This window comes from Bos grunniens, chromosome 14, assembly GCF_055505025.1.
Source record: "Bos grunniens cultivar Pamir isolate PY7600 chromosome 14, Bosgru_T2T1.0, whole genome shotgun sequence".
NCBI classification, from domain to species: Eukaryota; Metazoa; Chordata; class Mammalia; order Artiodactyla; family Bovidae; genus Bos; species Bos grunniens.
Window position 1 is genome coordinate 16,144,195 of NC_141178.1, and position 11,561 is coordinate 16,155,755.

General features: G+C 44.8%; 1 protein-coding gene and 1 non-coding gene across 2 annotated transcripts; both read right to left on the minus strand.

The window, feature by feature from the left end:
* Positions 1-6,337: 6,337 nt before the first annotated feature.
* RPL30 (ribosomal protein L30) lies at positions 6,338-9,662 on the minus strand. Its single transcript, XM_086336048.1, has 5 exons — positions 9,625-9,662; positions 9,466-9,517; positions 8,927-9,072; positions 7,178-7,308; positions 6,338-6,437 (listed from the first exon to the last, which is right to left on the minus strand). Exons 2-5 carry the CDS (start codon positions 9,484-9,486, stop codon positions 6,388-6,390), a joined length of 348 nt encoding a protein of 115 aa, XP_086192174.1. The 5' UTR covers positions 9,487-9,517; positions 9,625-9,662; the 3' UTR covers positions 6,338-6,387.
* On the minus strand, positions 6,617-6,748 carry LOC147359097 (small nucleolar RNA SNORA72). Its single transcript, XR_015141358.1, has one exon. It is a non-coding gene; the product is annotated as a small nucleolar RNA SNORA72 (small nucleolar RNA).
* Positions 9,663-11,561: the final 1,899 nt, after the last annotated feature.

The window sequence follows — 11,561 nt, forward strand, 5'->3', positions numbered from 1 at the left end:
GGTGAAGAATCTGCCTGCCAATGCAGGGGACACAGGTTCAACCCCTGGTCCGGGAAGATCCCACATGTCTCAGAACAACTAAGCCCACGTGCCACAACTACTGGCTTTCCTGTGCTCTAGAGCCACAGAGCCGCCAACGACTGGGCCCACATGCAGCAACTACTGAAGCCCAAGCGCCGAGAGCCTGTGCTCCGCAACGAGAGAAGCCGCTGCAGAGAAGCCCGAGCACTGCAATTACAGAAAGCCCACCCCCAGCAGCCAAAAAACCACCATAATAATGAATAAATTAAAAAAAAAATCTTCCCAAAGGGTGATGTAGCAGAATAGGAAGACCATCTCTTAGACCTCAATCTAGAAACCATCTAATTCTTTCCAAGTATAAAAGTTGTGATTCGAAGTATTAAACTTTCAGTGTATATTTATATTTGAGTCCTCCATGTGATCCTGAAAACGGGTTTTCATCCAAAGTGTGGATTTGGGTTGGCACTTCCTTTTGAGACGTAATCCTACTTTAGCCGTTGCTTCCACTGTCTCCAGTCTACTTTGCGTTGAGTCCTGGCTCCCCCTAGTGGCTCTAGGCGGCATGCACACAAACACACGCGGCCGCTCCCCCTGCCCACCCCCACGTACGCTTTAGCTGTTTAGTACATTTCACTGCACCGTTTTCAACTTTCTCCAACTTGGGAAGGAAGGTGCCTTCGTGGAAGACAAAACCTCCAACTAATCCGTCAAATTCACATAGTAACCCAAGATATTTAACTTGAGAATTGTTTAAAATTTAAAATAGTTCCCGGGCTTCCCCGGTGGTACAGTGGGTAAGAATCAGCCTACCAGTGCACGGGACACGGGTTCGATCCCTGGACCAGGAAGATCCCACATTCCGTGGAGCAAGTAAAGCCTGTGCACCGCCAACTACTGAAGCCCGTGTGCTAGAGCCTGTGTTCCGAGGAGAAGCCACTGCAATGGGGCAAGAAAGACTAGCCAACATTCATTGCAACTGGAGAAAGCCCGCGCACAGCAATGAAAACCTAGTGCGACCAAGAAGAGAAAGAAATAGTTCTCCATTTCTGTTTGCTCTCTGTATGTCTCAGGTACAAAGGTTTTGCTTTCCACTTTCACTACTTGTGTGACCATCCCTCATCTAATAGTAGTAACTCAGGGCGCTAATCAAGACGGTGGAGTATAAGGATGTGGAAATCATCTCTTCCCACAGGTTCATCAAAAACACACTGACATACTCAACAGTTCTCACAGAAGACCTACTAAACACTAGCAGAAGACCTCAGACACCTGAAAGGAAAAGACCTCCACATAACCCTGGGTGGGACCAAAGAAAAAGCAAAGAAATAGCAGGACGGAACCTGTGCCCCTCGGAGGGAGCTGCAAGAGTCACCAGGACAGAAAGGGAGCTTCAGAGGCGAGTGTCACAACTGGTGTGTGACAGAGAAAGAAAGAGCTACAGTCTGTGGCGCCTGCCTGCGCTCCCCAGCCCGAGACGCACGTCTACGGGCACAGCTGGGGCCGGGTGCTGAAACTTGGGTTTAGAGCACAGAGCTGGGGAGAGGGCTGGGGCTTGGCTGCTCGGAGACAGCCCGAGAGGCCGAGTGCCGTTGTTAGGTGGGGGGTGAGGGCCCGCTGGAGCAGCCTCTTTCCTCCCTGCACTGGGCTGTCCCGGCAGGCTCCGGGATCAGATGCCAGAGGGTTGCCCAACGTAGGAAGCAGAGCTCAGGTCTCTCCAGGTGGCTGTGCCAGACACAGACAGACACCCACACTGCGAGCTTTGTAAACTCAGCTGCAGGATGCTGTTCAGTCACCCAGTTGTGTCTGACTCTACACCTACACTGCCTGCTTTGTAAACTCAGCGCTGCGCGACATCCAAGTGGACAACAGGTGCTTCCGTGGCCGAGATGGAGCTGCTCTTGGCAGCTGTGGGCTTCCTGAGTGCGTCCATGGGGGGCTAGGCTGGGACAAGGTCTGGGCTGCCTCCGTCACTCCCACAGACGGTCTAAGTACACGACTGCCGCACTCCTGGGACCTGCCTAGAGTGGATCCGTGCGGGTGGCCTCGTGAGCCCTGGGACCTGCCTAGAGTGGATCCTGCGGGTGGCCTCGTGAGCCCTGGGACCTGCCTAGAGTGGATCCGTGCGGGTGGCCTCGTGAGCCCGCACACTTGGTGACAGGTGCAGAGCACTCTCCTAATGGACAGCTCTGGTAGAGGAATACTCTGTGGCTCTTCTCCTGGTGGAAGTGCTCCAATTCTGCCTACCTCACACCACAGCTCAGATGCGACTCAGAAATGGATCTGGGGGCCTCTACTCCAATAACCAGGAACAGACTCTGTCCCCAACAAGGCTGTGGCAACCACAGAGCAAAGAGGAGGCCCCACTCGACATCCACTACAGACTCTGGTCATCACATCAGTCAGACTCCTCACCAAAGGGATATTAAGGCCAAGACACACTGAGAGGCAGCAGGCATTTATACTAAACACAGGCCTCACATCAAAATATTAAATCCATGCAGACTACCCAGGAACATTCCCACACATCCCTCCAAGATCACAGTAAGTAACTGTTTCTCCTAAACTCAGAGTAAGAGAAATACAAGTAAAATGAACCAGGACCACTCACAGTTAAAGTCAAGAGAACTCCCCTGAAAGAACAATGAAACAGATCTCTTCAGTCTGAGAGACACCAAGTTCAAGAAGGAGATAATGAAAATACTGAAGGAATTCGGAAAGTCCATGAATAGAAATGCAGATTACTGTAAAAAAGAATTACAAACTACAAAGAGGAGCCAAGAAAAATCAGAAAATTCATCTGCCAAGATGAAAGCTAAACTAAAAGGCAATGAAAAGCAGATTGAATACTGCAGAACAAAAAATAAGTGACCTGGTAGATAGCATAGAAATCACCCAATTAGAACAGCAGACAAAAAGCCAGATTGGAGGGGGGGAAAAAAAATGAAAGCATTATGAGACCACTTCAGTTCAGTTCAGTCGCTCAGTTGGGTCCAACTCTTTGCGACGACCCCGTGAACCGCAGCACGCCAGGCCTCCTTGTCCATAGCACGCCAGGCCTCCTTGTCCATCACCAACTCCCGGAGTTCACCCAAACCCATGTCCATTGAGTCAGTGATGCCATCCAACCATCTCATCTTCTGTCGTCCCCTTCTCCTTCTGCCTCCAATCCCTCCAAGCATCAGGGTCTTTTCAAATGAATCAGCTCTTCGCATCAGGTGGTCTAAGCATTGGAGTTTCAGCTTCAACATCAGTCCTACCAATGAGACCGGTAGGATAATATAAAAGTGTGCCAATCTACACACACATAGGAATTCCAGAAGGAAAAGAAAGAGAAAAGGAAGTTTAAAAAAAAAGTATTCTAAGAAATTATGGCTGAAAACTTCCCAAACCTAAGGAAAGAAACAGATATCCAGGTACAGGAAGCACAGAGTCCTTCCAGTATTTTTTCTGACCATAATGACATGAAACTAGAAATCAACAACAAAAGAAGAAATGAGAAAAAAAATGGTTACACGGAGACTAAAACAACATGCCAATGAGTCAAAGATAAAATCAAAGAAGAAACTAAAAAATACCTTGAGACAAATGACAATGAAAACACACCCATCCAAAATTTATGGAATATAGCAAAGGCAGTTGTTAGAGGGAAGTACATAGTGATACAGGCCTTCCTCAAAAAAATAAGAAAAATCTCAATCTTACCTATCACCTGAAAGAATTCGAAAAAGAACAAAATCTAAAGACAGGAGAAGGAAAAAAATAATGAAGATCAGAGAGGAGACAAATAAGATTAAAAAAAAAAAAAAACTGAAAAAATCCATAAAGCCAAGAGCTGACTTATTGAAAGGGTGCTCAGTCGCATCCAACTCTGTGGTTCCATGGACTAACTTTTCAGCCAGACTCCCCTGTCCATGGGATTTCCCAGGCAAGAGTACTAGAGTGGGTTATCATTCGCTTCTCCAGCGGATCCTCCCAACCCAGGGATCGAACCCAGGTCTCTCGCACTGTGGGGAGCTTCTTTACCACTGTGCCACCTGGGAAGCTCTTGAAAGGTAAACATGGACAAATCTCTAGTCATGCTCACCAAAAAAAAAAAAAAAAGAGAAAACCCAAGTCAACAAGAGGAAGAGGACTTCCCTGCTGGTACAGTGGGTAAGAATCCACCTGTCAATGCAGGGGATATGAGTTCGATCCTTGGACAGGGGAGACAGCACAAGCCAGAGCAACTATGCCCGTGTGCCCCAACTGCTGAAGCCAATGGGCCTAGCGCCTGTGCTTCACAACAGAAGTCGCCGCAATGAGAAGGCCACAAACTGCAACTACAGTAGCCCTTGCTCTCTTGCAACTAGACAAAGCCAGTGCCCGGCGACAAAGATCCAGTGTAACCAAAAACAAAAACAAAAAAAACAAAGGAAGAAATGAAAAAGAAGTAACAACTGATACTGCAATGGGACAGAATACAGAGCCCCAAAATAAACCTACCTGCCAGGGGGCTTCCCTGGTTGGCTCAGACACTTGCAATGTGGGAGACCTGAGTTTGATCCCTGGGTCAGGAAGATCCCTGGAAGGAACAGCTACCCACTGCAGTATTCTTGCCTGGAGAATTCCATGGACAGCGAAGCCCGGGGTCACAAAGAGATAAGACTAAGATACTAATATGCTGACTTTAAGTTCAGCAAATACTCGACTTTTTGGATAGTGTATTGAAGGCATTCACACCTCCTGTGTCTCATTCCTCTACCATCAAAAACTGCCTTCACAAGTCGACTGGCTCTAAAGTCCAAAAAACATTTCTAACACTTCTGCAAACTTAGACCCCAACACAACATATCCTGGGTATACCCTACCAGCAATATTCAACTCAATAAAAACCTGAGTCACAATTTCCCCCTAATTCCTTTCAGTGTTTCAAAAGGTATTATTAGATGTGAGAAAAGGGTTACACAGGACATACTTCAGAGATGTAGTATGTGGTATCCCCCCAATCATCTTTTAGGACTGAAAATATATAAAACACATTTTGTGAAACTGTGAAACACTGAAGATCTGACAATATTCTGCAGTTGTCCCAAGTACATTTTTTCTACAAAGGCTTCCCAGTGACAGACTTTTATTCTCTTGAACTCTAAAATTATTGCAGATGGTGACTGCAGTCATGAAAATTAAGACACTTGATCCTTGGAAGAAAAGCTATGAACAACCTTGACAGTATATGAAAAAGCTGAGACAGTACTTTGCCAACAAAGGTCCGTCTAGTCAAGGCTATGGTTTTTCCAGTATTCATGTATGGATGTAAGAGTTTGGACTGTGAAGAAAGCAGAGCGCCGAAGAATTGATGCTTTTGAACTGTGGTGCTGGAGAAGACTCGAGAGTCCCTTGGACTGCAAGGAGATCAAACCAGTCAATCCTAAAGGAAGTCAGGCCTGAATATTCATTGGAAGGACTGATGCTGAAACTCCAATACTTTGGCCACCTGATGTGAAGAATTGACTTATTGGAAAAGACCCCGATGCTGGGAAAGACTGAAGGTAGGAGAAGGGGATGAGAGAGGATAAGATGGTTGGATGCCATCACCAACTTGATTGGCCTGAGTTTGAGTAAGCTCCGGGAGCTGGAGATGGACAGGGAAGACTGGTGTGCTGCAGTCGATGGGGTCGCAAAGAGTTGGATACGACTAAGCAACTGAACTGAACTGTACTACTACAAACCCTTAAGTAAGACCTTGCTTCATTAAAGTTCAATAGAACTTCTCTCACCCTATGAAAATCTGGAGGTGGAAGGAACATATTTCACTTAATCCTCTTTGCTACTCAGATTCAGTGGATTTAAGGTGGACTGTAAAACTGCAGTTCTGGTTAGATTCTGGGAATTGACCCTTGTTGCCTCTGACATACTCAACAAAATGACAACAATACCAGAGACTTCTCTAGTGATCCAGTGGTGAGGAATCTGCCTTGCAATGCAAGGACACAGGTTTGATCCCTGGTCATGGAACTAAGATCCAACACGCCGCAATTAAGTCTGTGCATAACCACCGCCAAGACCCAACGCAGCCGAATAAACATTTTAAAAAATGACAGCAATATCCTGCGAGTGAAATTATGAAAACTAAGCTTTAAAAATCTAGTACTGGAAAGGAACTCAGTGCACTCCCTTTACAAAAACAGGGCAAGTGAAACTGGGATATCTGGCTCTTAACCCACAAGTTTTGCCACTGCATCTTGATGCCCCATCGTCACTAATCTAGCTTCAGGCAAATATACTGGGACAAGAAGAAATAAAAACAAATAAATAAATAACTGCAATGAGTACAGTGTTTTTAAAACAAGCTCTGGCCAGTTTTATTAAAGAAAAATTGTACATGATTTACTTTTCACCAGTCTGTTCTGGCATGCTTCTAATAATATCAGAATCACCTAAAAAATAAAACACAATAATTTTTACAACTTATTTAGTGGCAACTGGTAATCATCAAACTAGCAATGGTTATCTTCAAAAGTTATCACACTAGCTGTGCTACCATTTCTCAAGGTTGATCAGACACCTAGAGTCACAGACATTTCCCACACAAGACGTGTCATGTAAATCAGACTTGGTTTATCACCAGCATTTATAAAGCCAGACCTAGGCAGAGAACTAGGTCTGGGGACACATGCATGGTCTTAATATAGCGAATGTTTAGCCTGCCCTGATTATTACAAAATCAGAACAGCGAGAATATTCGCAGTAGCTTCATGAATTAGAAATTCTTAAGTTCAAAACATGACCTGTATTTGTAGGCCCTTTTCTCCCCCTCAACCTAATTTTACCCATCTATTCTCAGGCAGCCAGTAAGGATTCCTTTCTTCTACTGTTTCACCTGATTATTCTCCCCCTTTATAATTTCACCTTTTACCAAAGCCCTAAGACATAATTTCTTAGGTGCGGTATGAAATTAAATTCATCATCTCAAAGTAAAAAGAATTTCATTTATGACAAAGATAATTATGTACTGACATTCACTACTAACTCTCCATGACATAAGCCTGCAGGATATCCCTTGCTATATACAAATTCTCAGACTGAACTTAGGGACCAAAGACATTTGTATAGTAAGAAATCCTTGTTATTACATCATAAAGAAAAAAAGACTTCTTTTATGACTGAAAAAGCATACCTGGATCAATGATAGCCAGTGTGCATACTCTGTAGTATTTTCCACATGCTGTGCCCAATTCAATATTATTGCCACTGTAGTGATGGACACCAGTTTTGGCCAACATGGCGTAATACTCTATTTCAGATTTCCTTTGGGAATAAAAACAAAAAAAGGCAAATAAACACCATACCAACTGACACAGATTAAACGTTACTGCTCTCATTAGTTCCAATGTTGGTAAGGCCTTCAAATAGTAAGCCATTTATTAGTCTTAAAAATATCATATTCATTATCCAACACCAAACATCCTTTGGATCCTCTACAGTACATATTTGTGCTCATGGAAAAAGAGGGTACAGAATAAAATCACCATTTGCTTAGCATTTACTATCTGCCAGACACTTTACAGAATTCCCATGACAATGTCTCAGCCATTTATATCACCCTCTGGTGCTCTGAGTCCTAGATGGAGAGTAATAGAACAGGTATACCTCAGGTACTGCAAATTCCTTCCAGACCACTGCAATAAATCAAATACTGCAATAAAGCTAGCCACAGGGATTTGTTAATTTCCAAGTGCATATAAAAGTTGTTTACCCTATATGTAGCCTCTAAATGTTCAACAGCATCATGTCTAAAAAACCCCCCCAACGTACATACATAAATATTTTATTGCAAAAAAAGAAGGAAAAAAAAAAAAAAAAAACACAACAACAACAAAAAACCAACCATCACCTGAACCTTCAGGGAATTGTAGCAGTAATATCAAAGATGACAAATCTTAACAACAAAGAAAAAGTCAGCACCTACAGACTTATACAATGCAAGGTTCCACAAACCTTCAATTTGTATTAAAAACAAAGAGGAACTAATTAAGTGAAGAAAAGCTAAATCCAATAAAATAAAAACAGGCATGCCATAGGCTTGCACTTGCCCAAAGTTAACGTTTTTTTGTGACCACCAAGTAGGTAGAGCGCCATCAAGGAGCTTGTTAAAAATGCATCAGGCCCCAATCCAGATCCATTAAATCTGACTTGCATTTAAACCAAATCACTTGCAACTGAATGTACATTCATGCCGAAAGCCACTGCTCTAATAGGTAAGTGTGAATTCTGTGAAGTAAGACCAAAGTTTTGAGATGAGATGCAAGAGAGCTCTCCAGGCTTTGCCCATTAGGTACAGACACCCTGTATGAAATGCTGTGAGTTTATGCATTACGGTAGAAAATCAACAAGCACAGGACTGAAAACATGGCTGATACTCTGCATGGTCCAACTTGAACTTATGTACACCACCTCATAAGATCAGTTTCAAAACAGTGAATCAGGCAAAAACTGGGTGAACTGGAAGCGTGCAGATCCACAGGCCAGCGTGAACTCTTCTGATCTTAGCTTCTCTATGCTATAAGTAATTCATAAAACGAAGTCCTTTTAAAACACCTCAAAGTAAAAAGAACAAGCAAAAAAAGGCAGGACATAAGGAAAAGCAACTTACGTTTCTGCACTACCCTCAAACTTTGCCCTTCTTTGGTTTCTGTCACACATTTCTCCCAAGGAGAACCACATAGGAGGAGAGACTATGAAGGGGAGAAAAATCAAGAGCCAAACACAACAGAAACCCTTAAATTATCCTGCAAATGTGCCCCTGTAATACAAATTCTACCTGACACCCAGTTCACGCTACCCAGATTGCAAGCTCACACTCCTGGATATTTGCTCAGGACGAACTTACAGTGGAAGACACACACCCTCGGGTTCTTTCAATTACCTCAAGGCTGGGCAGTTGTTGGCGAGAATGACCAGTTTCGCTTTGCCTTGTCTGATCATTTTCAGAGTCTGTTTGTACCCCAGCACGTACTTTCCACTTTTCATAACCAGCTGGAGCCTAGAGTTGATCGACTCCAGTGACTTTTTCTACAAAGAAAACATTTAATACGAACTTGATTGAAGGCCTTGTTTGTAACCACTCAAAACTGGATCCAGGGACTTCCCTGGTGGTCCAGTGGTTAAGTCTCCCCCGCTTCCAAGCAGGGAGCACGGGTTCCATCCCTAGAAAGGGAACTAAGATCTCGCAAGCCTCGGCCAAAAACAAAAAATCACTGGATCCTGCTTCCTGGAACCGGAGCCCCTTAATAAACCTCCGAAGAAAAGGGTTCCAAAGCACTGAGAAGGTCTCTCGGGTTCTTTCTGGAAGCCTCCAAGGCCAGCGGGAACGCTGTCCGCCCAGTGAGCTCAAAACTGCCCGCCCCGGCCAAGACTCATCTCTCCACGTGAAATAGGCTTCCGGCCCTGGCCTGCTTCACTCACCGTCTTCTTTGCGGCCACCATCTTCCTGCCTTAGATGCGGGACGCCCCCAACCTAGAACACAGAGGACAGGACAGGAAGTTTACGATCTGAAGTCCCAAACCGGCAACTCCCTGGGCACCGCGCGCTGCCAAAACCTCGGCCCGGAGGAGCCCACTCACCAAAAGCAGCCGCCAAGATGGCCGGGGAGCGAGAAAGGAAAGAATTCCCACAATGCCAAGCTCTTCACGGCGGGGCGGTGCGCCGTCACACCGAGACCGGAAGCGGAAGCAAATGTCCAGCGGAAGGGGCGGGACAAGAAGAGGCGGGCCGGTGCTGGTTACTCTGGCGGCTCAGTTGTGTTCGACTTTTTGCGACTGTATCCCGCCAGGCTTCTCTGTCAATGGGGATTCTCCAGGCAAGAATTCTGGCGTGGGTTGCCATTTCCTTCTGCAGGGGGTTTTCTGACTCAGAAGTCGAATCCAAATCTGCATTAAAGGCAGATTTTTTTTTTTAAACCGCTGGAGCCACCAGGTTTTGCAGCCGAGTGGTCTGAAGTCTTACCTTGCTGTGTTCTGCTGCTCTGAAGCGGCGCGCTGCGGAACTCAGGAAAGTGGAACAGGACGGGAGTTGGAGAAGCCGACTGAGAGTGAAGCGGAAGGGGCACTGAGAAGAGGCGTCTGGACCTCGGCCTCAGTGCCACAGAGCGCACCTCTGCCCGAAGCCCCGGCTCTTAGGAGACGCGGGGAGGACCCAGGTGCGCCTGAGCTCCCGGGACTACCCTCTACCGCTGGCTTCCTTGAACTCACCTCTTCTGTAGCGTGTAAGCTGAATTTTCGGAGACAGCGATAGAACAGGTCTAACTAAAAATCTTTTTGTTGTGAACGTTGGATATTGATAAAAAAAAAAAAAGTCCAGTGACGAATCACTCAGAATATTAGGCACAGAAAGTCTCTCACCACCACACATGCAAGCAAAAAAAAAAAAAAAAAGGGTAAAAATCAGACAAATAAATAAGCTATCATCATGTGTCAACTTTTAGGAATCTGTCCTAAAGAGGCAGTCACTCGTGCCCAAAGACATGAGAATAGGGCTATTTGTTTCAGCATTAGTTTAAATAGCAAAACAAAAATGGAAATATCAGATGTTCATTATTCTTAACAAATGTATGTGTTTGCATGTGCAGGAAAGTCATGTCTTGGGACTTCCCTGGTAGTCCAGTGGTTAAGAATCCACCCTGCGGTGCACGGGACACTGGTTGGATCCCTGGTTGGGAAAATTGGAATCCCACCTGCCACAGGGCAACTAAGCCCAGGCACCACAGCTAGAGAGCCTGCACAGGGAAAGGAAGACGCAGGCTAGGACAACAAAATAAATAAATAAAATAATCTTAAAAAAGAAAATCCAAGTCTTGGGAATTCCCTGGTGGTCCAGTAGTTAGGACTCTATGCTTCCACTGCAGGGGCACGGGTTTCATCCCTAGTCAGGGGACTAAGTCCACATGCTGAATAGCCAAAAAAAGAAAAAGAAATTCAAGTCTGGAAAGTTAATCATTGAAACATATCTTTGGATGAGAGATGAGCAGAGTAGGTGGTGAAAAAAGAACATTTAATTGTACTTTATATGTTTCAGCATTGTTTGAATTATTTAAGCATTCATTGTTATGTAGAGAGCTCATTTTTAATAAAATAGTGGTTGATTTAAATAAATCTTATGAAACTTCACTTATTTCTTAAAGCAGTAATTTTCAAAGTATGGCTTCCAGATCACCAGATTCAGAATCATTTTGACTCCCAGGTGTGTGAAGAAATCCTTCCTTGGATGTGGGGCCTGGAAATCTGAGCTTAATAAGCAACCTCTATGTTTTTTTTTTAATGTATTTATTTGGCTGCATTGGGTCTTAGTTGTGGCACATGGTATCTTTCATTGGGGTGCCTGGACTCTAGTTGTGGCTTGGGGTTAGTTGCTCTGCGGCATGTGGGATCTTAGTTCCCCTACCAGGGATCAAACGCGCATCCCCTGCAGTGCAAGGTGGATTCTTAACCACTGGGCCACCAAGGAAGTCCCTCCATGGTTCTTAGAAATACTAAAATTTGAGAAGTAAGAATGAAACAGCCTA